The 27,082-nt window shown below is 40.8% G+C and overlaps 4 protein-coding genes across 6 annotated transcripts; 1 reads left to right on the top strand and 3 right to left on the bottom strand.

The window, feature by feature from the left end:
- The first annotated feature begins 2,733 nt into the window (after positions 1 to 2,733).
- pdxp (pyridoxal (pyridoxine, vitamin B6) phosphatase) lies at positions 2,734 to 5,555 on the top strand. The gene is made up of 2 exons (XM_080048445.1): positions 2,734 to 3,478; positions 4,424 to 5,555. Exons 1-2 carry the CDS (start codon positions 2,881 to 2,883, stop codon positions 4,768 to 4,770), a joined length of 945 nt encoding a protein of 314 aa, XP_079904571.1. The 5' UTR covers positions 2,734 to 2,880; the 3' UTR covers positions 4,771 to 5,555.
- Positions 5,556 to 5,709: 154 nt separating this feature from the next.
- On the bottom strand, positions 5,710 to 9,291 carry kgd4 (alpha-ketoglutarate dehydrogenase subunit 4). 3 transcript variants are annotated; one of them, XM_080037424.1, is made up of 6 exons: positions 9,275 to 9,291; positions 8,983 to 9,079; positions 8,612 to 8,704; positions 7,190 to 7,253; positions 6,699 to 6,907; positions 5,710 to 6,313 (listed from the first exon to the last, which is right to left on the bottom strand). In XM_080037424.1, exons 3-6 carry the CDS (start codon positions 8,663 to 8,665, stop codon positions 6,296 to 6,298), a joined length of 345 nt encoding a protein of 114 aa, XP_079893550.1. In that variant the 5' UTR covers positions 8,666 to 8,704; positions 8,983 to 9,079; positions 9,275 to 9,291; the 3' UTR covers positions 5,710 to 6,295. The 3 variants fall into 3 exon arrangements, with proteins under 3 accessions (XP_079893550.1, XP_079893549.1, XP_079893551.1); XM_080037423.1 differs by having other exon boundaries at positions 8,951 to 9,079; positions 9,275 to 9,286; XM_080037425.1 differs by lacking the exon at positions 9,275 to 9,291 and having other exon boundaries at positions 8,612 to 8,701.
- A 1,682-nt stretch (positions 9,292 to 10,973) lies between these two features.
- On the bottom strand, positions 10,974 to 14,386 carry LOC307259569 (betaine--homocysteine S-methyltransferase 1; the record flags this gene model as incomplete). Its single annotated transcript, XM_080039509.1, has 8 exons — positions 10,974 to 11,151; positions 11,297 to 11,525; positions 11,711 to 11,893; positions 12,333 to 12,480; positions 12,595 to 12,786; positions 12,919 to 13,031; positions 13,160 to 13,292; positions 14,369 to 14,386. 8 exons carry the CDS (start codon positions 14,384 to 14,386, stop codon positions 10,974 to 10,976), a joined length of 1,194 nt encoding a protein of 397 aa, XP_079895635.1.
- Positions 14,387 to 15,237: 851 nt separating this feature from the next.
- On the bottom strand, positions 15,238 to 18,044 carry LOC307267748 (betaine--homocysteine S-methyltransferase 1-like; the record flags this gene model as incomplete). Its single annotated transcript, XM_080050132.1, has 8 exons — positions 15,238 to 15,427; positions 15,532 to 15,760; positions 16,272 to 16,454; positions 16,571 to 16,718; positions 16,837 to 17,028; positions 17,141 to 17,253; positions 17,374 to 17,506; positions 18,027 to 18,044. The coding sequence occupies 8 exons, from the start codon at positions 18,042 to 18,044 to the stop codon at positions 15,238 to 15,240; spliced, it is 1,206 nt and encodes a 401-aa protein (XP_079906258.1).
- Between the last annotated feature and the right edge of the window lie 9,038 nt (positions 18,045 to 27,082).

Here is a 27,082-nt window from a genome sequence, read left to right on the forward strand (position 1 = left end):
TGTTGTAACTCATTCATGCATTTCTCCTTTAAATATATGCTGTAGACAAATAAGTGACAGGAGAATGGCATGTTGCTGTTGGACAACTCAAACTTTCTTTTCCCTCTGTATCCCCACCAAATATTCCCCTTAAGGACAGAAATATAACAAAAAAATTGGTTATTTTTGTCTTTTTATACTGAAAACCCCACAAATAATTCCAAGTGTCCTGCCCTCTGCCATGCCAGCGCCACCATGTCTACCAGACATCTCATTTGTACCGCAGCGCCACAATGTCCAACACCTCATTGCTGCTTTGACCTGGCTGCGCTACAGGCAGGGGTGGCTTACAGTACGATCACGCACATACACTCTAACTAAGCAATGCTTCTGGTGCTTTTGTATTGTTGCTTGTTTCCAAATGGCTGCAAGCCATGTTAGTGTAGATGAATGAATGTTGAAAATGTTTTTGTGTGCGGCTTTGCTCGTCTGTTTTGGGTACATATGTGTGAACAAAGATTGTTGAGAGTCACAGAATACTCTTGATTCTGCTCAACACGCAAAGTTTGTGTGTGCATGCATGTGTGTGTGTTTGGGGCAGCGTTATGGTCTGCTGGCTCTTCGGTTATTAACCAGCTGCACCACCTGCAAGTCTCAACTCTGACCCCCCCACTCCTTCCTCTGCTGGTTTCCACTGAGTCCCCTTCCCCTTTCCAAATCAAGACACAAAAGCGCACAGCAATGTTCACGGTCAGCGCTCAAGCCACTTGTGAGAGCAGACCAGGCCGTGCAAGAGCCCCATCTCACTGTTTTGTCTTCGCTCCCATTCCTCACATCAGGGAAATGTAGATGAGCAAGGAAATAACGACTAGTTCCACTTGTTCTCTGTCCGTTCAGCTGTCCATTCCTTAATTCATTCCCCGTTTTGTCTGTGTGTGTGTGTGTGTGTGTGGCAGTTGCAGTTGCCAGTGAGTCATCTTCTGTCTTGCACGCGATCCAAAACTGGCAGGGCAAAGCAGCCAAAGCAAGTGGGAGCTGATTAGTGACAAGGTGGTGGGAGGTTTAAGTTCAAGTTTTTTTATTCATTCATCATATGCACAACAAATACAGGTGCAGTCGTTGGCAATGAATTTCTTAAATCTCTGGCTCCCTCCAACAAAACTACATACAAAAAGGAAGAAAGAATAGCACAAGAATCTAAGTTTTGGTGTGAATTGTAAAAGCATGTGAAAAACGTTGTATTTGTTTGCCAAATGGTTCTAGTAGCAAGTTCCTTTCTTGATGATTTGTGTCTCATAATAATGAATGGCATATTGAAGTTGGGAGGTGGTTGTTTAGGAGCTGATAGCAAAGCTTCGTGCTGTAATCATTGAATTTCAGCAGAATACAATGGATGCAGCACAAAGCTTTGCTATCAGCTCCTAAACAAGAAATTAAAAATAAATATGATCTAGGCTCTATGTAAACTGATGTAATACGTTTGTCTGCATGAATATACTTTAGGTGTTGGAGCTGCTGGGTTAGAGCGCCATCTAATGACCTGAGAAAAACACTCCCTGCGTTCCAATACCCATACTTCCCTACTAGTATGCCAGAAAAAGATGTAGGATGTCCCAATACATGCACGTCAATTGTAGTATGCTGGAAATACATAAATGCCCCACTAACACCAATAGGCTATTATAGTAGGCTATTCATATTTATTCTTGACATTTCTCGACATAATGAAAAAAAAACATACTTATCTGATTTTTTTCTCTCCTGTGGCCCTTAAACTCTTCTGTACTTTATTATGTAGAGTAGTAAAAATAAAAAAGTATGTGATTTGGAACACAGGGACTATTGAGAGTGAGACCTGTGCCCCAGAAAAACATGGCTTCCTGAACAGCAATCAAGCCTAGATACTCAGTAGTGAAATGAAATAACTAATAACTACATTTATTTGAAAAGTGTAGCTTACGTTACAGGAAGTTAATACTTCAAATGTTAAAAAAAAACTCTTTGCTGTACTGACGGCAACTTTGCAGATTAAGATTTAATATGCAATAACATACGAAGTTATAGGGCGAGATTGCAAATAAATGGACCCTGCCAGTCAACCCTGCAGTAAATCCTATCAGCATGAAGGTTTTAATGTTAAGTGCTTGTTGAAACTGTTTAGAGAGGTCATTATAGAGGATGTAGTTTGGGGTGGGACTGTATTTCATAATACCAAGAGGTGCTTATAGAATATTTAGTCTGTCCTCATTAAGAATGGTTGGATAAACATTAGAAACACAGATTTATTGAAGAAGTGTAGGCAACTAAGTGTATTATGGAGTAAAGAATAATGCTCCGTTGCTATAGAATACCAAAAAACATTTCAACTAACTAGACTATTAATACAAAATGTAATATAATGGGTGATGTATATATTATCTTGTTACAATATGATGCAGTTTTATACATTGAAGTGTCAAATAGGATAGCCTATACATTCATTGAAATAAACTTCAGATTGAGCTTATTTTTTTGTGTATGGTGTATTTAGTAGTTATTAATTCTAGAGAGATTAAATGTTCTAATTAAATGTCTATAAAAAGTGTCCATGCGCTTCCATGAGGGCGCTATGTAATTCATGGAGGACTTGGCTTGTGACACACACGAACCTGATTGGTTAAGCTGCTATCGTTTGATTGGTCAGTGTTGACAACGTGGGCGTGGTTTAACGTCAATGTTTATGTAGCCCGCTGTCCGTGTAGGCTATGTAACCGCACCAAGGACTCTGCAATGTGATTTACCTGACGTTGATTTGTTTTCACACCGTTTCATCCGCTGTCTTCAACCGCATTATGCACCAGCCGTTGTCATGGGGAAACAATAGCAGGTGAAAACACGGAGGAAGCCGAGGAAAACGCCGGGATGGCTGGCGCCTTTGCCTTCAAAGGCTGCCAGAAAATTCGAGGTCCGCAGATTCGAACTCTGCTCGAGGCGAAGGACTTCATTCTCTTCGACTGCGACGGGGTCATATGGCACGGAGAGGAAGCGATCACGGGTGCGGCGAAAGTGGTGAGTTCGCTGATCCGGCATGGTAAAAACGTAGTGTTCGTCACCAACAACAGCACCAGGCCACGGGAGAATTACGTGAAAAAGTTCTACCGACTGGGCTTCACCGACGTGATGCTGGAGCAGATCTTCAGCTCGTCGTACTGCTCGGCTCTCTACCTGAGAGACGTCGTCAAGGTCCGCGGCCAGGTGTTCGTCATCGGCTGCGACGGGCTCCGCAGAGAGCTGCAGGAGGCGGACATCCCCTGCGTGGAGGAGGTGGACGAACCCAACGCCACCATCTTCAACTGCGCCCTGGCCCCTGACGTCAAGGCGGTGCTGGTGGGACACGACGACCAACTGACTTTTCTCAAACTGGCCAAAGCCTCGTGCTACCTGAGGGACCCGGACTGTCTGTTCCTGGCCACCGACAACGACCCCTGGCACCCTCTGTCAAGTGGAAGGGTACTGCCAGGTATGGTGGTGGTGATGCTTTAATTCCGTTTATTAAGGTTCAGGCCTACACAAAACTATTTTTCCCAAGGCTATGTGTATTAATGATAACCATAGATTTCTGAGAGGGCCTATTGATTGAGCTCTGGCCCCAAAATGGCCCGCTTAAAGAAAATATAAACATAAATATCACACATTTCCTTTAATGGTTTCCTATAATATTTGTCTAATTATGTATTATTTTACATACACATGGATCTGCTGTGATAAGACTGCCTCTCTACATGTCCAGCAGACAAAATAGTTCAGCAAACAACATAACTTCAGAACAAATGGGGACAAACCTGCCAACTTGTACGATGTAATGTTCAATAATTGTTTACAGGGCCTCACACGATTAGGTGATAATGGGCTGTTCTTTGGGTTGAAGACAATCATAATTTATTGCAATGACTCAAGTCCAACCTGGGGCCTTTGCAGCAGTTCATCCTTCCTCTCTCCCTTCATACCATCTCTTCCAGCTCCCTGCTGTCCATATCGAAAAAGACAAAAATACTCCAAAAAAGATTGGGTAGTATTACGGACCGGCCCAAATGCTGGTAGATTTATAAGTGTATATTTATTTATTAGTGTGAATTACTTTGCAAAATAACTGACACAAAGTGAGTGAAAGCAGTCCATCTTAAATTTCAATAGACAAAGAGTGAATTTTTACTGAATTACTTTCATTAATTGAAACCTGCAACTTTCTGGAAAAAGTCAATTGTGTATACCTAAACCTAAAAAGAGTAGCTACTGGCAACGATTCAAGCATTATACTGTATTTATTGATTTATTGTAGTTATAGCACCTTTATAAAAGCCACGTCGAAATATCATTTGTAATTGAGGTAGAGGGGAGGAGGATGTTTTTTCTCAAGATGGACTTGACTCTAACCTGGCTCTTATCTTATCTCCTTCTCTGGCAGGTTCTGGCTCCCTCATTGCAGCTCTGGAAGTGGCCTCAGGTCGCAAGGCCACTGTGATCGGCAAGCCCAGCCGCTTCATGTTCGAGTGCATCTCCAGTCAGTTCAGGGGGGTAGACCCGGCCCAGTGCCTGATGGTGGGGGACCGCCTAGAGACAGACATGCTGTTCGGGTCAAACTGTGGCCTGGACACCATGCTCACCCTCACCGGCGTGTCTCAGATGGAGGATGCACAGGAGTACAGGAACAGCGAGCTGACCACCAATCAAAGCTTCGTGCCCGACTACGTGGTGGACACCATCGCAGATTTTTTAGGGGCTTTTGAAGAACTGGACGAACAGAGCAATTGACCAAGTCCTTTGGCCTCCAGCAGTAAGGAGCCCAGGTTGCTTCTACTACGTTTCAAGTGCAATATTTAGTCTGGCATTTGCAACAAACAAAAAGAAGTTCCAATGCACAAATGATCAACAACCATGAATGCTCCTCAACAAACAAGGCGCTGTTTATGTTGTGACCAACACACGAGTAGAACAGAATATTCTCCCCCAAATAAGCAGACTAATCAGTGCATACCTCAGTGTTTCTTCTAGTGTTGTGCCCATGTGTAACTTGGCAATTCATTGTTGGCTGTAGGTGTTTATATTAAGATATGAATATTCTGCACTTTCTCTCGTTCATAGCTCGTGTTTGATATTGGGTTTTGAGAATCCAAGGGTATTTTTGTAAAACCATGAATTGTTCTATATGGCATTCATGTGTTAAGCAGCTGGTTAAATAGTTTTTGCCAAAACTAAGACATGTACTTACCAACGCCGAAATGTTTTCTTTCATGTGTATGCCTGGGTGTGACTTTTTAATTCATGGCAAGAGGAGAAAAATAAAAGAAAATAAAGCTGTGCAAGCTTTTCTCTGCTCCGGTAGAGACCAAGATGACAATCTGCCAGTCAGACAGGTGAAGTGTATATTCACTTTTGGCCTTTCTGTCATGTCTGTACTACTTGTGCTAATATGCATCAGTTATAAACAGCCTACTGGATCTCATAGTTAGAAAAACTAGTAACACATTAATGGTGGCCGCTCATCACCGCACTGTTGTGAAATTTTCAATGTTGTCAATGTTTACCATATAGAGCATGCCAGCAACAACAATAAATTTGAAACAATGAATCCTAAATATGATGTTATTTATCTGTTGGAGACAATGAATTCCCATTATTAGTCATGTCCCAATCTCTGTTTGTTTTGTCTACATAATCGTATCTACATAAATCAGAATAAGAACGCCGCAATGAAAATACAATATTCTTTTAATCATTTAAATTCAGTGGTTCACATGAACTCAACACCATTTCACTCATTACTACTGAGAATTGTTATCAAGCATCTCTTAAGCTTTTTTTTTTTTTTTTTTTAGAGACAGTTAATTGCAGAGAACGGCATGTTTGTGTACCAGACCCTTTTGCTTGGATTTGGGTATGTTGGTGATGCAAATCTTCCTCAAACAAATCATATGACAAAATTTAAAATCTGAAAATGGTTGCATTTAGTTGGTATGATGTTAAAACCAAAGTTTGACAAAAAAAAATCTGTAAGGAATATTTGCAGTGCCAGTATGGTAAATAAGGAAAACCTAAGCTATTGTTTCTGGCTTTGCAGTTTGTTATACGATGAAGATGTCCCTTACTTTGAACCTAAAATACAATCGAGATTTAAACATCTGAAAAAGAAACATATGTACATTTTAACAGGATTTATGTAATAGTTTATTCTACGTCTCATGTGGCATTTAGTTCTCTTGTGCTGAGGAACAGAATTAAAGACACACTGATCTCCAACAAATAAAGACTTTGGTAGCAGCGATCGATTCACTTAACGTTACTCTGGTCCGCCGCGCTGTGACAAAGAAAGAGAATAGAAAACATCTGTTAAAAAAAATAATATTAAGCCATATTGTACATGACATGAGTAACGGGAAATTTGTTTAATTCCTTCCCTGTTATTAATCCATTAAAGAGGTGAAACATCACACTTCCTATACATGTGGTAACAAGGCAGACAAGTACAATCTTAAGGGGTTTCAAGGCCAAAAGGTACTGTTCAGGTTTATCTTAAATCAAGGACAAAGGTTATGTTCTAACTGATAACCCAATGAATGTTCAAGGCTGGACTTTTCCCCTCCATTTTCACAACTTCTACCCACTCCAGCTGCTTTTACAAAAGGCCACACTGTCAGCAAATGTTGTGGGTTATAGTCTAAAAGGCTTAGACCCCCCCTCACCTGAATGTATTCCATTTCATCGACTGTCATCTGTCTCCTGCGGAAGCGGGAAGTGAGTATCTGAATAGAGGCCAGGGTGTCTGGCGTGCCTGGGATTGGGGTCAAAGGTACTCGAGGTCTTGTTGACGGGGGCGGCGCTGCAGCTGAAGGGGAACCCGGAGCGTTGTGTGGGGAGAAGTTTACTCCTAACGATTTCATTGCCTCTTGGACTAAAAAGGGGAAATGAAAAAACACATTTAAACATTTCATGGATGTATGCTGGCCAATGTGTAGATTAAAATCAATTATTTTAGACTGCATTGCAGCTTTACACATACAGCACAAGAGTCACATCTTGCCAGTGAGGCTCAGAAAGAGAAAATGCACCAGGTAACAATAGGTCAAGATGTACCAGTAACTTAACAACACATAAGAGCATTTTTTATTTTATTTTATAGGCTGGGCTTTTCCTTTATGTCATCAGGACCATTCTTCAGGTTATTCCTACTCACCATTGGGCCTGGGGAGGTCATGTCTATCGGGAAACTTGATCAGAGGAGCACGGGCCCGAACAGCCTGCAAACAAAAAATATAACCAAACAACTTAACCCTGCATTCCAAATCGTGTACTCTTTTATTTTACTATGTATATTTGGACATACTATTTCATGATAACATTGCACTGTGAATTTTGGCCGTCCTGCTTATAAAATGTGAATATTGCAGTCCATGGTTGTTCTCTCTCTATAGCTTGATGTGATGTAAATTCCACTGTGCAGAGGATTGTGGGTCAGAAACTCAGAATAGCCAAAAAGCAGGCTGGTGCATACTGCAACTGGATCTAGTAGCGAATCTGGGTATTTTTAGCATACTGCATTTGACATGCATGCATTGCGAGATCATAAATACTACTTTTCTTGCGTACAAAACCGTATGGACATTGAGTATTGGAATGCAGAGATAGTTTTTGTTTTATCTGCTTTATGTGCTGAATTTTTAAGGTATCTGCAAATAAGACTGAAAAACCATACACAGCCGAGGTGGAAAACATTTATTTTATAACTGGGACATTCAGTATTTCAGTGGCTATTTCATAGGATAGTCAAATGGGCAGTTTTAACGTACAATTTACAAAGTGGCTGTGGCTGGCTACAAACAGTGTCGGAAAACAATTTACAGACAGCTATTTTAATAATTAATAAATGGTTGAAGTCATAAAGAAATCAAAAGTGGCAAAACATCCAGGACCTGGTCCTTTTAAAACTAGAGTTTGATGATTGCATAATAACATAATTTAAATAGCATAAGGCTATCATTCTTAATGGATTATGTTGGGGATTTTGGTTTGAAGAAAAAAATAACTAGAAACATAGAATTAATTTAATAAACAACCAAAAGATGTATCGATTATGAAAATAATTATTGCCCTGCAGACATGTTTGATGGGGTACAACAACCGTGTCCAACAGGCGGTCAGATAGACTAAAGCAAGTTTGATTGAGAATGTAGTTAGTGACTGAAGATCTCTGACAACTATTTGTTCCTGCTATATTAGGTACATTTCAGCTGTGGACAAATGTATAGCGTTAGCCTACTTCCTGAACATAGATAACTCTATCAGCTACCAGCCGTGACAGACCGGAATAAGGGCGCTGCGAAAATGATGATGATCAATTAACGTTAATATTGATTAGGTGAGTAAACGACGTTTTCTGTTCCTGTCGTATCCACGCCATGCAACAAAAGATTGTACAGGAGTGTTTAAAAGTGCAAGGACAACAACAAGGGTACCACGGTAGGCTATTTGTCAACAACACAAAAACACATAACCAAAAACTAGTCACCAAGAGAAGAGCTAAATTTCAGCTTCACAATTTGTATCTGAGCTCAACACACACTAGACTGGATAAAGAAGTAATCAGGAGCAACGTTACCTGTATTACTCGGGCGGTAGGGGCTGCCATTTTGGAGCTGACTTTGCTTCCCATGACGACCTCAAGGTTTATTTCCGGTAGTTGTTGTAGCTGCTGAAAAACACCACAAGATGGCGCTGCCGTCATTATAAACAGTGCAGTCTATACCATAACGCACAGTGGATGCAAATAAGAGGATGCAGTGGAATGGTGCAGTGGGGGTTAAGATAACTCTCATAGCCTGCAGATGGATGGCATCAATTGCAGCTTGATCATTTGACAATATAGTAAGACTATTCATATTTATAACGGGTGTTATTAATAGATAAGTGTAAGTTAATAATGTTTTATATAGCCTACCATTCCCTCCAGCAAGCCTCTGCCTATTTTACCTTCAGTCGACAGATGTGTTGTCCCAGCGATTGTCCCACTAGGTAAATTCCTCAGTCCATACTTCAACTATATCGCTCCTTTTTGTAAATTCCCCTCCTGTCAACAAAAGGACATTCAAAAATAGACCAATAAAACACCTTAATCCGTATAGCGAAACCAGTTTAGATTCTAAAGGACTTTAAAGGCTCTTTATTCTCCATAAAATAACCAAAAAAGTAAGAATGTTATCCGTATAATAACTGAAAATGTCAATACAAGGCAACAGAGCAGAGGAAAAAGAAAATAGCTTACCCTATATTTAATTTCACTCCACCTTGAGAAAAAAAGAGAAAAAAAACAGGATAACCGGTCAGGTGGTAACGGCTCGTCCAATCGAAGACGAGGAAAGCAACAGAGATGTTTCATGCAACAAGATGTGTCACCAGCGGGAAAACTGGCAGTGTGCGTTATTCAAGATAACCACGATTCTCCCATGCAGCATTGCAAAAGTATTCACGTAGGCTAATACAACGAGATAGACGTTAAATTATCCCATTATATGATAGGCCATTAAAACAGCATAAGGGATACGGGATCTAAATAAATATCTTATTTAGGCTAATATTGCTGTATGCCGTTATATTCAGGACTCAAAAGTAGCCAAAGGCCAACTTGTTTGGGGTCAGGATTGGGCTTTGTAACGTCTTCCTACTTAAAATGGCACTGAACCTATTGGTTCAAGCACACATAATGGAGGCTACAATAAAGCATGTAAAGACTAATAATTTGTAGTGACTAGTGACACAGTTCATTCCAAACTGATTGAAAGATCCACAGGCACCTGAGGACATCACAGATGGTGCTGCTGCTGCATTATGATAATAATTATCATACACTTTCTTAAGCTGGCCTCCAAATACCATTTGTTTAACTTGCTGCAAACTGTCCAAAATAGCTTGTGAAAATATTTCTCCAAGTTACTCGACTTTCCTTCTTATATTGTTCATTATTTTAGCTTAAGCCCTACCAAATACAACAAAATGCACTAAGATTTAAATTTAATATATATAGGCCTATATAGCCTACTATTGTTGTATTATGTTTATGCACTGCATTACATTGTTGTTTATCGTAAAGCATGTCTTTCATATAGATTGTGGAGTCTCAAATTCCAATGCAAAAAGGAAAAGGTTTAAAACATCAAAATAAAATAACAGAAATCCAACTTGCTTCGGTTACTGATACCCTGGTGGAACATCTTTCCTGTGAGGCTCTTTGTGGCCAATGTCGCACATATGGCACATATGCCAACTCCGCCATCTACTGGACTCATCATTCATTGCACCAGTCTCTCATGATATTAACTATCTATCTTTACTCATCTGTAGTAGTTCATAAAATGTAATAATATACTGGATACTATTGATAATAAATTCCATCTCCAACCATTCAAGCACAGCACGGAACTGTTGGCTTTCCAAACATTTATATCATTTTCTGAAACTACATTGTGCAGACAGCAGGGAGGGAGCCACTCTGTTGTTATTCTATATATGTTGTTAAATGTTGCCTTTGTTAGGTCAGTAACAATCCTATGGCAACTCTATCTCTTTCATTTTACTTCAATCAAAACCAGCAATAAATAATGAAAATCAGAATCACTACCACTGCTACACACTAATATAGGCCCAATCATTAAATATTTTTCACATAGCAGAAGCAGAAAGAAAACACCCCACATATAGAAACTGCATCTCAATAGTTAAGTCACCAATTCAAATTTTATTACATCTTATTTTTGTAAACAAAATGGTCCATGGAAAGCAAAAAGGTCCCGAACTTGACGCGGGCCGAATCTTGACTTGAGCCACCACAGTGGCTTCACATAAACAACAGCTTTACAATCAACCAATGCACAGAACAGTGTCAGTCTCAAGTGTAGAATCATCCCTTGACATAACGTTAGCTATAGGTGCTGCTCTGCTGTTTGGTCTGAAGCAGAAGGACTAACTCATTGGCTCTTTGACCTGTCGAACAGATTCTTGAGTTGATCCTGAGTGGTGGCCTCTTTCTGCTGCATGAGATCACTGTGGCCCTTGGTAATACCCCAGCTATCGGGGGTAGCCATGGAGGGACACTTGGGACGACCAGATGCTGGCTTCAGGTTCTCCCAGTAGTCACGGCGGGCTCTAAACGAGACAAAAGGGCCAAGAAGAATTGTTCCAGTTAGTACTCACTGGCATGGAAGAGCAGATATTGCACATTTGACTTGAGTTCAGGATAATATTTATGGTATCCAGCCACAGATTAACAGATTAATAATGTATTTCTTACCTGGCTCTGACCCAGGGCTTGGTGTGCATCTCCAGACCGGCTCCCCAGATGCCGTGCTTCTCTGATGCGGCTGGGAGGCAGCCTCTCTCTGTGGCCAGCTCTTCTGCCACGGCTCTGATGTGATAAGGCTCAAATCCACAGCAGCCACCAATGAACTTGATGCCGGCATTGTAGGCCTCTCTGGCGTAATGGTGCATGTCCCAGCGGGTCAGGATCCTGGGCTCCAGACCTGACAAAAAGATTCACTTTTAAAAACACTTTTGGTTGCTTTTGGTGCCTTTCTGTTTTGAATGGTTGGCCCTGCTGCAACGTAATGCAGCACCCCAGCATGCACATATAGAGAATGCACTTATTTTTAGCGATGCAATTTAATACGTGATTGCAACATCTTTAGGCAACTCCATATGTTATTACCGAAGGGGAATTCGGGCAGGTCAATGAATCCCTGACAGCTGCAGTCAGGGGTGTGGTATGCAAGGGGCTGCACCATGTAGTGAGCCTTCAGCCCGGCCTTCTCCACTCCTGCCTTCATCATCTTCACAGCTTCCACGCAGGTCATGGGGTCAAAGTGGCAGTTGACTCCGACTATCTGGGCACCTATGGAAGATCATGCATTGGTGTAAGCTGACTGGTACAGATATAGATAAGCAAAGACTTGTAGAAGAAAAAACACCAACTGCTGTTGGCAGATGTGGTTGGAACTTTTTTACATTTTTGTAATGGTCATATCTCATGTCTTCCAGTCAGAGGTCTTTCCTTTGCCATCTTAAGAAACACTGCCTTGTAACCATAGACTGTAAATAAAAGAGCTTGTCACACTAAGGAGAGGTCACGTGAGGACAAGATGAGTAAATATGATTAGGTTTGAATTTAAATTTCAGATTTCATCTCAAGTTTACTTCCAGTATTACATTTATGTATAATCCCAGATGCTTTCATTCATTAAAAAAGAAGCAGGCTTTCCCTTTTAAGGCGAAATAGATCAATAATAATGTATGCTTACGGGTAGGCTATATTAAAGAGCACTGAAACCTACCGGCTTTGACCAGCCTGACAGCACAATCTCCAGGTGAGACACCGTGCATGTCTCCCTGTGGTCCAATACACATGCAAGCGGCCACGGGCTTCCCGGTCTCCTTCAGCGCCTCCACAGCCCACACTGCCTCTTCAACATGCTCAAAGTACTGCAGGACAGAGACATCAGCACTCAGTTACATCATCCACCAGAAAACACTTTAAAAACAGGGAATACATTCAGTTGTCCCTATACAGTTGATGTTTCAAAAAAAGATCTCTACCTCAGCAATCAGGAAGTCCACATCCTTCTTGATGAACACATCCAGCTGTTTCTTGAAGATGGCCTTCACCTCCGTCTCACTCTTGCAGCTCAGGTAGGAGGGAGTCTGACACACTCCACCAGCTACCAAAGCGTCCCCCTCATTGGCGACCTCACGGGCCAAATCGCAGGCGGCCTCGTTGACCTGAGCTCCCTGCAGAACAAAGACAAACAATGGTGAAAACAAAGGCAATATTCAAAAAGAAACCCCCTGCTACATGCAAAACAATATGTAGCAAGTCTTTCCATTGAGAATAAAAGTAGTGTGATGTCCTCTTTAACTCACAGTGAAGGAGATTTTGTTGCCCCTGTTCTCCAGCTTATCATCACTGGCATAGAAGGTGAATGTCTGCATAACGTTGGCCCCGGCCCTCAGGAACTCTCTGTGCAGCTGTCGCACTGAAAATCCCCAAACACACAGACACCAATTGTATCAAAAGGCAAACATACTGGAAAATCCATCAATGAAATCCAAAAATCCACAAGTTGGAAAAAGTTTTAAAGTTGTTAAAATAGCCGGTCCTCACCTGCTTCAGGGTGTTCTGCGGCTGCTTCAGGGGTCCAGGGACCGGCCTTCACGTAGCCTCTCTTCTCCAGGGCAAACACGAAGCCTCCATCCCCGATCACAGTCTCCCCAGCGTCGAGACGCTCCAAGATTCCCTGTGATAAAGGTTCAGGATAAGTTTAGAAGGATGCAGAACCTTCAAAGAACACTTAACAGCAGGAAACTTCTTTCTACTTTAGTATAGGCCCTGTACAGTGATACGGTCAAAACAGACAAACATTATTTCTAAAAGAAAAAAACTAGAATGCCAATTAGGCCAAGTGAATATATACATTAGAAAGAAAATACATATGCCTCATGAGTCATATGTTTATGGATTCCCAAATCCACATGCCCCCTTCTCTCACTAATCCTGAGTCATCAAGAAAGCAGCACATGTCTGAGAACAGCTGCGTTGCTCTCAAAGACTGATAGACCTGGATCCTCACATTCAACCAAGCTTGTTTGAATTTGATTCAAACAAGCTTGGTTGTCAAGTAAAGTTTTGACTTTGTGTGATCAATTAAGTCACTCCAATCTGAAAATACTCTCTATTTATTACACTTTGGACTCTGTGTCTGCTATTAAATTTTCCTCCAAATGTAGTCATGAAGTGTAAACAGTTGACTATAACTAGCCTACTAACTAACTAACTAATTAACTAACTTACTAACTATTGAATGAAACTAACTGCCTAAACTAACTCATTACTTAATTTACGTGTTTCAACCTAAGAAACGCTAAGTCGTGCAAACGCTCATGTCAAGAACCCTCGCCAGATGGTTAAGGGTTATTGTACAATCAAATTCGAGAGGTTTTAGTAGAAGTCTGTTCCTGCAGTTAATGGAAATATAAAAAAACAAATCCTAAATTGTGTACAATAATATATTCAAAAACATTAAACATGAATTCTTTGTAGAGTCCTTCTTTCTTTATTAAGGACATTTTGAAAAGTAACCAGAGTTTGAGATGATCCTTTTAAATTATTTTTTACTTTTTTCAATATATCAAAATCAACAAGCTAAAATTTAAATTATTTTAAGAATAAATTCTTGATTTGACTCTAGTTTATGTGCGAAAGAGCCTTTAGTTTTAGACTTTACACATATATTTCCATTTAAATTCCCTGCATAGATATTCTCCTCAAGGTTCTGATAATATTCCCTGCCTTTCCACAAAAATCCACAAATACCTTCTTTGCTGGTGCCATAATCCTGAAGTTGTGTGGACCCCTGATAGCTCGCGCTCTGAGAGGATGACACTGGAGTTGAGCAGAGCGCCACTTTAAATCTATCTGAAGAAGGGGAGGGGACGAAGAGAGAGCTGCTCCGATTGGCAATGGCAATGTTTACTGCTTCCCCTCCCCTCTTACTGAATGAGAGTATTGTGAGTGTGTGCTACTAGTTTGTCCAGCGTTAATTAGGGTGGTTGATGTGTCTTCCTGTTAGTTTGTGGGAATCTGTTGACCTTAATATTTTGACAATTCGACATACAGGTGCTTTTAAAGGTAAAATATTAAGCTAATTTTCAGGTTCAAAATTGTAATTTCGGTTTCTATTATGGTGTAGTGTCCAGAAAACCATTTATTTTTCTCGCAGTGCCATTGCTGAATCTCCTCTTTTCATCCTCTGTCTAAAAAGCTCTGTTTTCCCCCGCCTTCCAAAAAGTCCAATCTGCTTTAATTAGCTCTGACCACACAATCCATTACCAAATGGTTGGTTCAATGGTAGAGAATTGGGTCACCTCTAAATAAGTACATATATGAATATCTATAATTTATATATATTTATAATTAAAGACATAGTTTTACACACGCCTTTGAATAGTTTGTGTCTGTAGCAGCAGTCCAATATCACTTAAAACACAAAGCCATAGCATTAAGTAACAATCTCATATTTATTGTTTTGGGGTTTACAAAGTAATACTCCACAAATGGAGCACCGCTGTTACAAGTGCTTTTATAAAATCTCCAAACTGAACTGGGAAATTATTTTCCTTCTCCCTCATCCCTCGTGGACCGACTGAAGAAAGGGTTGTCTCGGTGTTCTCAATCTTCTTTGCTCAAGCCGTGGACTTGGCCTTCTTCTGCATCTCCAGCACGTGCTTCATCTCCTGGCTGCTGGTGGCCTCTTTGTGCTGCAGCAGGTCAGCGTGGCCCTTGGTCACACCCCAGCCTTCTGGTGTGGCCATGGACGGGCACAGGGGACGACCCGACGCGGGCAGGAGATTCTCCCAGTAGTCACGACGGGCCCTGCAGGATATTAATACCCATGTTAGACACAGAAGAGAAGCTGCACCCTCATTTCAAAAAAGAATGTGAGAATGTCCATGTGTTGAATATTTGAGATGGCTTACCTGGCTCTGACCCAAGGTTTGGTGTGCATCTCCAGACCAGCACCCCACATTCCATGTTTCTCTGAGCCAGGGGGTTTCATCCCTCTCTCGATGGCCAGCTCTTCTGCCACGGCTCTGATGTGATAAGGCTCAAACCCACAGCAGCCACCAATGAACTTGATGCCGGCATTGTAGGCCTCTCTGGCGTAATGGTGCATGTCCCAGCGGGTCAGGATCCTGGGCTCAAGGGCTGAGAGCAAAAGGAAAAAGGAAACCATTGTGAGAAGCTGCTACCTGCACGACTATCACAAAGTAATTGTCTCTGGAGACCTGGTCTAAAATAGTAAAAATATAGGTATGATATCAAAGTTGGGTGTCTTAATAAGCCTTTACAATTAACAGATTAATAATATATGTTCATAAATATTGTTACAGTCGAGAACATTTGACACTGACAGGAATGTGTGGGCATGGCTGTATCAAACGGTATCCATCTCAATAGTCGTGTTTTTATAGAGGGTTCAGGTGGAGAACTGCTGTTATTGGTTTCAAATACTTATTGTGTCATAAGAACCTACATTTAGCCTGCTTTATCTAAACCTGAATTTCTGTTAAGTGTATTAAACTGAAATTACAATACATTTCATTTGGATTGCTAAATATGCCTGACTCTTTTCAGATGCTTATTGTCATTCCCCAGGTTACATAGTTAGAAGGATTTGGGTTGCTAGGGGCTTTAATATCCATGCAAAACATATTACCGAAGGGGAATTCGGGCAGGTCGATGAATCCCTGGCAGCTGCAGTCAGGGGTGTGGAATGCCAGAGGCTGCACCATGTAGTGAGCCTTCAGCCCAGCCTTCTCCACTCCTGCCTTCATCATCTTAACAGCCTTAACACAGGTCATGGGGTCAAAGTGGCAGTTGATGCCAATTATCTGGGCACCTGGTAAAACACAGAGAAATGGTTTTTGTTGCCATATGGTAACACAGGTGACTTGCAGGTGAAGGAACAAAAAGACAGTAGTTCATGAGATCATGGAGGGTAGGTTAAATACGCACCGGCCTTCACCAGCCTGACAGCACAATCTCCGGGTGAGACGCCATGCATGTCCCCCTCTGGTCCGATGCACATACAAGCGGCCACAGGCTTCCCGCTGGTCTTCATAACCTGCACGGCCCACTCTGCCTCCTCCACATGCTCAAAGTACTGCAATGGGGAGAAACAACACAGTCACCACTGGGCATTCACTTGCTTTACTAACACTTTTTCAGATTGAAGCAAGTTTTACGTCACATGACTTGCACTTGCTAAAAAGTGAATCCACCTCAGCAATCAGGAAATCCACGTTTTTCTTCATGAACACATCCAGCTGTTTCTTGAAGATGGCCTTCACCTCCGTCTCACTCTTGCAGCTCAGGTAGGAGGGAGTCTGAGACACTCCACCAGCTACCATAGCGTCGCCCTCATTGGCGACCTCTCTGGCAAGGTCACAGGCTGCCTCATTGATTTGTGCCCCCTGAAAGAATTGGGCAGGTGGTGACTTTGTTGCTTATCATGCTCTGTAGAATTTGTGATACCTGCACAATCTCACTAATGTTGATGGTAAAGTTCTATGGTCATGTACTCACGGAAAGTCTCAAGCTCTGACCCCTGTTCTCCAGTTTGTCATCACTGGCGTAGAAGGTGAAGGTCTGCATCACATTAGATCCTGCCCTCAGGAACTCCCTGTGCAGCTGACGCACTGATAGAGACACACAGATTTGCCTTTACATCTTTGCACCTTCCGTATGGGCTTCATGTAGTTTTGAAGACTGTGTGTGTGTGTGTGTGTGTGTGTGTGTGTTTGTGCTGTCGGTTTTACCAGACTCAGGGTGTGTAACGGCAGCCTCAGGAGTCCATGGCCCGGCCTTCACATAACCTCTCTTCTCCAGGGCAAACACGAAGCCTCCATCGCCAATTATCACCTCCCCGGCGTTCATACGCTCAAGGATACTCTGTTGGAGCAGAGAGATCCATTCACCTAAGCATTACACTTATTGGCTTGAGCTTATTGATATTTTGAGGATTACTTAATACCTCTAGAAATAAATCAGGAAGATGGACAGAAATGTGATTTTAAGATAATATAAGAGCACAGATGTGTATTTTGTGTATTGTGTATTGCAGTGTATGTCGTAGTTTGCAACGAGACAAATTTCAATGTGTGCATTTTTAGAAGTATGCGTTGGTACAAAGGTGCAAAGATAACAGCAGTTTTTAGGCTGAGATCTTCCAGCTTGAACCGCTCTAATCTGGCTTTTTCCACAATTAACATGCATACACCAATACACACACACACATTAAACCTGCACCCACAACATTTCATTCATCAACAAATACGGCAACAATGACTAACATTATGTACTAAAATTGATAATAAAGCATTGCATTTTGCAACAAAACCATCTCTGTTCTCTGAAAAATAACATAAATAATGCGCTATACACACAGAATTGTCTGCAGAGCTTATTTTACCTTCTTGCCAGGTGCCATGTCTTTTTCCCAGTTTCAGTTGCAGTACTAAGCACTTGGTAACAGCGAACCCCTCGGTTGGTCGAAAGAGTGCAGGAGAGACGCTCCTTACTAGTTTTATACTGCTGACTGAATATGGGAGGATTTCATTTCCATGCCAAATTCTAATCAAATTGCCAAATCTCTGTTTGGAAATTGTGTAACATAGTCTGAACCATGGATCAATGGAGATGGCATGAGTTGTATCAGTCGGTTTACGTCAGAAGGGCACGTGTGAGGGATAGAGCTGTTCCCAGATCATTTGTGCTTTGATGTGAACTATTGTTTGGGAAATTGTAGGCCATTGACAAGCCTGGTTACATTAAAACCTGATCATTCAGGCGGTTGTCATCTTTGTGTGATCTTAAAAAACTTGTATTACCATTAGGAACCTTCAAAGTGTGGCTGTCCTCACAGTTTGAATCCTTTCAAAGGCCCTAAGATCTGCTTGTATTATGCAACCCTTTCCAATTCTAAACATGCCTGAAACTCAAGCCAAAGTGCATTGTGTGGGGATTGACTCAAGCTTTGATATATATTTGGTAATTTAATATTAGGCTTTGCAAATAAGCTATGACATGTGTGACAGACTATAATAGACTTATAGCTGCAATGAAAATTCAAATAAAAGATAAGTTAATACATTTTTTAATAATCAGCATAAAAATAGCTGCTGGTTAAAACATACCCCATCATTGCTATATTTGGGATCCCATCTGATCAACTCCATGTTGGCTCTTTGCAGTCAGAGGTACTAGCCTTTGCTTCCCTTCTGGCAAGACGTCGCATTTTACATTTGTGGAAATCTCCAAAACCCCCATCTATTTTAATCTGGCTAAAATACCTCATGTTTTCCTAAAATTAGAAAAAATAGCCCAAACAGTCAAAGGTTCTAACAAATTATTTCGTAAATGGGACTCTTTTATAATTTATTTTAATTCCTTATCGACCCTGCCCCAGGACTACCACCCCGCTTTATTTATTTACTTATTTACTTATTTTTTATTTTATTTTTGAAATGTTTTTTTGCCTGTACTTTGTATTTTATTTGTTTTTGTTTGTCTGTTTTGTTTGTATATATTGGAGGCCTATATACAATCATATGAAAAAGTTTGGGAACCCCTCTCAGCCGGCATTATAATTGACTCTGCTTTCACAAAAAAAATATAAAAGTGGTATGTCTTTAATTTACCAGGAACAGCTAAGTACTGGGATGTTTTCCAAACAAAGATTTTTTGAAAAGCAGTATTTGGTTGTATGAAATAAAATAAAATGTGAAAAACTGGCTGTGCAAAAATATGGGTACCCTTGTGGTTTTGTTGATTTTAATGCCTGTAACAGCATGTAAAACTGATGATTTTAAACACAAAGTTGGTTGGATTATGTTGTTAAGCCTTGAACCTCATAGAATTGTATGTTTAATCATGAGAAAATGTATTTTAGGTGCCTAAATGCAAGTTGCACTTCTCTTTGACTCTCTGCTGAAGTGAGACAGAATGGGATCATCAAAACAGCTCCCAAAAGATCTTAAAAACAAAGATTATTCATTGTCATGGTTTAGGGGAAGGCTACAAGAAGCTTTCCCAAAGGTTTCAATTGTCAATTTCTACTGTAAGGAACGTTGTCAGGGAATGGAAGGACACAGGCACAGTTGCAGTTAAATCCAGGTCTAGCAGACCAAGAAAAGTACAAGAGCGGCATATGCGGCGGATTGTGAGAATGGTTGCACACAACCCAAAGATCACCTCCAAAGACCTGCAAGAACATCTGGCTGCAGATTGTGTATCTGTACATGGTTCTACAATTCAGTGCAATTTGCACCAAAACATCTGTATGGCCGGGTGATGAGAAGGAAGCCCTTTCTGCGCCCACGCCACAGATACAGTTGCATGGAGTATGCAAAAGCTCATTTAGACAAGCCAGCTTCATATTGGAAGAAAATGCTTTGGACTGATGAGACAAAAATTAAGTTATTTGGTCTTTATAAAAAGCAGATGTTTTGGTGCAAATTGCACTGAATTGTTGAACGATGTACAGATGCACCATCTGCAGCCAGATGTTCTTGCAGGCCTTTGGAGGTGATCTGTGGGTTGTGTGCAACCATTCTCACAATCCTCCACCTATGCCGCTCCTGTTTTTTTCTTGGTCTGCCATGCCTGGGTTTAACTGCCACTATGCCTGTGTCCTTCCATTTCCTGACAACGTTCCCTACAGTCGAAATTGACAATTGAAACCTTTGGGAAAGCTTCTTCTAGCCTTCCCCTAAACCATGACAATGAACAATCTTTGTTTTTCAGATCTTTTGGGAGCTGTTTTGATGATCCCATTCTGTCTCACTTCAGCAGAGAGTCAAAGAGAAGTGTAACTTGCATTTAGGCACCTAAAATAAATTGTTTCATGATTAAACAGACAATTATATGAGGTTCAAGGCTTAACAACATAATCCAACCAACTTTGTGTTTAAAGTCATCAGTTTTACATGCTGTTACAGGCATTAAAATCAACAAAACCACAAGGGTACCCATATTTTTGCACAGCCAGTTTTTCACATTTTATTTTATTTCATACAACCAAATACTGCTTTTCAAAAAATCTTTGTTTGGAAAACATCCCAGTACTTAACTGTTCCTGGTAAATTAAAGACATACCACTTTTATGTTTTTTTTGTGAAAGCAGAGTCAATTATAATGCCGGCTGAGAGGGGTTCCCAAACTTTTTCATATGACTGTATATATTTTTTTTTCTTTTGTTGAACAAAGGAAAAACCAATACATATATTGATAAAAAAAAAATAGCTGCTAGTTACAGGTATGTTTTATTGAACCAGAGCCTTCCTGGGCCCTTTTGTCTTGTATGACAGGAACCAACAGTATTCTGGATTTTAAAAACCACTTCCATTGCTGCATTTAAATCACCTTATTTATTCAAGATAACAAGTAACATCTCCTCTCAGACCACAGCCTTCATTGCCGTCCTTATTTCTTTCCATGTTTTGCAGCAGACACAGATTCAAACAGGTTGAAATACACACGCAGATACGGGGATATTGACCTTAAGTAGAGTGGTGGTGTGTTGTTTTGTCAGCTCTGGATCCATCCAGTTTGAGGGGGATTTTTTTTTAAAGATATGCCTCCCAAAGGTGTTTATCAATTCAGAAAAACGCCTCCAATCTTTAGTTCACCATAGGATTTCTTCAGCTTGTATGGGAGTTGCACAGATCAAATTTCCATTTGCTAATTGAAAAGGACTCTGTTACTTAAAAAAGTCCCAAAAATGGATTCTGTGACTAGTTTGCAAACATGTCCATTTTGCAATAAATTAGTCTCAAGTTATCGATGCAAACTCGCGCTGTACAGCCAAGCATTGTTCAAACCAAAAGGATTAAAACCTCAAACTGTTTTTTCTACATTAAGGTGTCTGTACAGATGAAACAGATATAATATTTGCATAAATGAACTTTGGACAGAGCCAAGCTACTTGTTCCCTCAATTTTCAAGGCTTTGTGCTAAACTAAGTTAACTGTCTCACACTGCCTCCTAGCTGTTTCTTAATTTGTAAGAAAAAAGAGTGGTATGCATCTTTTTATCGATCATTTTGAAAGTGAATATGCATATTTTCCTAAATGTCCAACCACAGCTTTTAGCCCAATGAAATGTTCATAGTAATATTCCACATTTGGATGAAATAAGCCAAATCAGACAAACAGGAGAAATATAAAGGTAAACAAGACAGGGAGTCTGTGTCCTTTAGCACTTAAGAAACTAAAAGCAGGTGGTAGGAAGGTGTAGACTAGATTCACACTACCCTAGTTATTTATAAAACAGAAAAAAGGATCCTCCTTACAGGCATCTTAAAGGTATTTAAAGATGAGTGGTCTGTTTACTATAAGGTGAAGCAGTTTTACTTGCTAAGGCAGCACCAAAAGGAGCAATTTGATCTCCTTCACACAGACACAAGTGTTTAAAATGTACTTGTGTGGTGCGGCTGTTTAAAAAAAAAATGTTTTAAAGAGAGCAACACATGTTTGCAGTGCGTGCATGTGTATTTAGAGCAGAAATAGTGTCAAGTGTCAGTGAAGTGCTGAGCGAGGCAGAAGATCTCAATGGTGGAAGAGACCCCGAATTCCAAGTGCACACCGAACCAACCCTGTTCTGAGCAAAGAGCAAATGCACCTGTGTGAACGCTGCTCACCATGCCCACTGCCCAGTCCACATTACGTCATGTTGACTGAACTGAAGGCTTATGCAACACGCAATGAAGAGATCAAACAACTTTTGGATGATCAGTAGTTTTTTATATAGAGATATTTTCTTGAAGTGATCACCTTCTTTGGATACAAGATTTATCTCTCCTCCTCTCTTTCTCCTCCTCCTGTGCTACCTCAGAAGAGTCATGTGAGGTGGCGCCATAGTACGAGTTCTCCTAAATCTGTTTACATGTACTTCTACTATATCCCGTTTCTTCTGAGTTATTCCAGCTATGCCTGGAGCACCAGTCGTTGAACAGCAGCTGTACTGAGTGACACTTTATCTTTGTAGTCACAACTGGTTTGCACAGGCTGTGTCTGGAAACGGAGGCCATGTGCAGTAGCAACAGGACCCAAAGTTGCAGCAGAAGGTGAAAAGTCAATGAGATTGATGGGGGGGAGGCTCCTCAGGGCGGGCTGGAGCTGGATGGTTAAATGGTGAGGACCGGCAGCGAAGACTGGCTGGGAAAAAGGCCACATTTCAGGCATGAGAATGGAGGAAGCGCGTGCACAAATGATGCAAGGCCAGTTCTTTCTGTGTGGCGACACATTTAAAATGACCTGGGCTGACACTGATAAAGTTGTGGTTAACTATTAGCTCCTAACAAGCTGATAACATGTTGCACTGGTCACATACTCTTTTGGCCAGATGGCAACTGAAATAGAGAAGATCAAAGTTTTTGCATTGTACACTGGATTGCAAGTAATTGCAATGCTGTTATGTTGTTTATTGTTGATGTTTCCTAATTCCGTCGGCCTGCAACCATATATGATTGCACATGTATCTTTCTGACCTAAACTTTCTGACCTGCAGAGCCAACACTAACCCACCTGTTCTTAATGTGTTTCTTTCCCTATTAACTTCTCAAATGTTCTGTGTGGCCTCACTCTCTCCTCTCCTGTTATAGAGGACTCTCTGTGTAACTACAGCCCCTGTTTACCTCCACCCCTTCCTCTGGTCCAATCACAGCTAGAGTTGAAAAAAATATTCTGCTAAAGCCGTCCATTCTTTGTAGGCCACAGAAAGATAACTAGGGAGAGAAATATTGAGTGAGTGAGTGAGTGAGTGAGTGAGTGAGTGAGTGAGTGAGTGAGTGAGTGAGTGAGTGAGTGAGTGAGTGAGTGAGTGTGTGGCTGTGTGTGTGTGTGTGTGTGTGTGTGTGTGTGTGTGTGTGTGTGTGTGTGTGTGTGTGTGTGTCATTGTGTGTGTGTGCGTGCGTGTGTGTGTTTTGTGTTTGAGAGAGAGAGAGAGAGAGAGAGAGAGAGAGAGAGACACTAGTCTGTGACCTATTAAATTAATTGTTGGCTTTGTGGGCTCGTTTCTTATCCACCTTTTTTTCCGCATAAAGACGCTGGTTGTAAGAATTAGCGTCCAGCTGCAAAGAAGTCATCATGACCCACTTCCTCTCTGTTTTGAAATAATTTTTTAAATAGTTATAAACAAAAAGAAACTAGTTAAAGCGATATAATATTATACTATTTTGAGACACTAGATGGCATAGTGGTACACTTTCTACAGTAAATGCAGTAGATCTTCTCTCTGGAATATTGAGGGAAGAGACAACATTTCAGATGCCTCCGCACATCCATCTCCATCTTCTAAACATCAAATGAAAGAACGTATTTTAGAAAAAAATTATTCATATTAAAATACATTGAAAAAAAGATTCTGTGACGAATTGGCCTCCCTTATATCAACAATATCAAATGGAGGAGAGAAGTCCCAAAATGTTTTTAATAATGCTTAGTAAGCGCAGACACTAAAAGGGAAACAGAAAAAGGCGTGGACAGGCAGCGTTTCAAGCTTGGCCCTTTTCAGGAGCGAAGCTTGAAGGATCTATGTCTGCATTTGTGCACAAAATATAAAAAATGTGTTTCTTCTATGTTTTTAATGCCTTTGCTCTTTAATTTTTCACTCCTACAGATTTGTAAATAACAAATAACAAACATCTTTAAGAAACCTTTTTATTAATACTAAACGTTCCTAGCATTATTGCGTAGAGCATGCAGATTATTTTGTTGGGTACATCTACAGTAGATGCCTCACAACAGGCGATCATACATTTTATGACGCGCTCAAAGCAAAGAGTGGGATGGTTCGAACCAACCAACTTGTAGTTCACTGTAATAAAGCAGCTGCGGGGCTTATCATTACCTTTTTCTTTCCATTGCCTCTTGCCAGTAAGACACGGTAAATATGTAGAACTGTGTCGAATGTTTAAACTAGCCTAACTCATCTTCTAAGTGCTCCTTCCAATCTCACAGTAAAAGTTCCAGAGCATGACTGTACAAGAACACTCAACAGTTATGTATAGCCTGCCACGAAATAATCAGTACAGGAGAATATATCATCAAGTATTGGCCAGGTGGGTCCCATAAAATCCTGAACTTAAATATATCACCTAAATACATAAAGGAACTGTGCACAGCAGCTGTAGGATTATGAAAAAGCATGCCTGAGAAATGAGCCCCTTCATACTGTATATCAGACTGAGTTACCTGGTGTGTGTTGTTTCTCTTTTGTTTGTTAGCAACCGCATGCATGTCGTCCAAACCCAATTCATGAAGTCACCCGCATCCAAAGAGTCAGGCTTGTTTTGGCAAAAGGGACTGCGGGGTAACACTGTTGATGCTAGTAAGGTTTCAACGCTTAGGCCTATTGAGATTTTACAGGAATGAGTCAGGAGATGCTCCAGTATTTGAGTTCATTCCTCATGTTTGCAGGTTGATTAATATGTTGAGATTGGTGGAAAGGTTGTCAGACGAATCACATTTGGATAAGCAAAGAGTCCAAATATTTGTAAAGCTAATGGTGAGCCAAAGTACCCAAAGTGTGCTTCAAGATCACCATATAAGATGATGTGCGGTTTATATTTGTGTGTGTACACTAATGAGTCAGACGCAGATTGAATAGCCCTCATGTTTGTTTTTTAGATGAAGTGACATACAACTACATCACCCATCATGGGGAAAGCTTTTGATGGCTTGTCCCACCAGGGTATTCTTGCTCTGTTCATGTGACCTAAATCATTGGTTATGTTTTCCTTTGCTGTGTTTTTGTGCTCTGAAGTCTTGTGTCACCTCCATGTCATACCTTATTTATGTCTCAAGTGTGTCCTGGCGTGACCTTATTTCAAAAAACTGTTTACTGCTGGGAAATCCCGAAAAAAAGGAAAAGATAGATAGATTCTTATTTTTTCTTCTTCTTCTGAATGCCATTTCTGTGACCACGCTGCTGCCTACTGTATGTTTATGTTTACCTCACTGGACTGGGGCATTTTAACCCCCAATTAACTGCATTCTTTCTCAAAAGGCTGGCATTACGTGTGAGTGAGAACGACAGGAGCTCAAGGTATTTCTAAGGGAAAATAAAGTTCTATTTAGGTTTGCTGTAGGCAGATGAATCTGTTGTGCAATCAAGGTAAAGCTTTACAGAGTGCAAAGCCCTTGAATCAAGTGATAAACATTCACCTATTTAACCAAATGTTTCTTCAGTTTGAAATGTTGTGACACCCATATTTTTCACCATCTCTCCGGCCATAGAGAAAAATGTTTGAACATTGATCCTTTGTAAAAGGTTCCAATATTGATCTGCCTTTCATATGACTAACTTTTGAGTTGATACAGTGACTTTGTTAGCAAACACTTGCTTAATCCAGGAGATGGGGAGAAACATTTGAAAACATTTGGTCTACTAACCCCTGACGAGAGTATGGGGCCTGAGAGCAGCTAGCCCCAATATGTTGACAAGCTAGTCGCTAATGTTGTCCGTCAGGTCATACTGTCAGTTCTAGAGGACTTCCTGCCTCATCTGATAGTGGATTTCAAAAGTGGACGAATCTCTGTTAGTCTGTAAAACCCAACAGGTGAATTTCCTCACATGTATGTTTGTCTTTTGCCTTTATACATTACCTATTGGTCCTGACCTTTTTGGCAAGTGACCCTGAAGATTGAGTCATTAACTACGAACACTGATCCAACTTCATAACAAATGTAACAGTAAAGAAAAGTCCAAACAAATGAACACAACATTTTTTTATCAAACTTTTTCTTTCTGTCTTTCTTTTTCCGTCCCTATGAATCATCTTGTGACCCCTCAGACATGCCGATTGACCCACTGGAGGGGTCCCCAGCCTTAAGTTTGGAACCACTGCTTTAAATTTATCATTTGTTTGTGTGGAAAATTTTAGGCATCTGCTTAAGTTTGCATCAGTGACAAAATAATTTCCGAGTATGGTTTGTGTTTGACTTATGTCCTGAAAAATCAGGACGCTTATGAAATGACCACAAAAGCCATCTTTTTGCAATTTTAAATACCAATGCAGCTTTGTTTCAAAAAGCTGACATCAATTTATTGATAGTTTTAAATCAACTATGATTTGAATGCCCTGCACTGCAATTAACGCAATTGTACCCAGCCCATTTCTTCACACACATGCACCAAGAATGGCATCATGGCATTACTGCATAGAGCATAACTCCCTCCCCAAAGCCACTAACCAGCAAACCCAAATCCTGTCTTCCAGTGTCTCATAAGTCCGGCCTGCGTTTCCCATGGAGTTGCCCTGAAGCTAAGAACATCTTCTTGCCTCTGCGACCAGAGCGCTATCCTCCTGACCACACACAGCTATTTACAGAGCACTCTGCCTCCCATAGTGTTCTCACCAGGACGACGCACACACACACACACACACACACACACACACACACACACACACACACACACACACACACACACAGACAGACAGATCTGGTGTGTAAAGAGGAAGTCCTG

The sequence above is a fragment of the Ammodytes marinus genome, assembly GCF_949987685.1.
Source record: "Ammodytes marinus genome assembly, chromosome: 2".
NCBI lineage: Eukaryota > Metazoa > Chordata > Actinopteri > Uranoscopiformes > Ammodytidae > Ammodytes > Ammodytes marinus.

Bases quoted from the DNA above. Each gene is read 5' to 3' on its own strand.
- pdxp (XM_080048445.1), top strand. From the start codon at position 2,881: ATGGCTGGCGCCTTTGCCTTCAAAGGCTGCCAGAAAATTCGAGGTCCG. The intron at 3,479-4,423 runs GTATGGTGGTGG...CTTCTCTGGCAG, and splicing joins AAGTGGAAGGGTACTGCCAG to GTTCTGGCTCCCTCATTGCA.
- kgd4 (XM_080037423.1), bottom strand. The intron at 7,254-8,611 runs GTAACGTTGCTC...TTTTGTTTGCAG, and splicing joins CTACCGCCCGAGTAATACAG to GCTGTTCGGGCCCGTGCTCC. The intron at 6,908-7,189 runs GTGAGTAGGAAT...TCCCCTTTTTAG, and splicing joins TGACCTCCCCAGGCCCAATG to TCCAAGAGGCAATGAAATCG.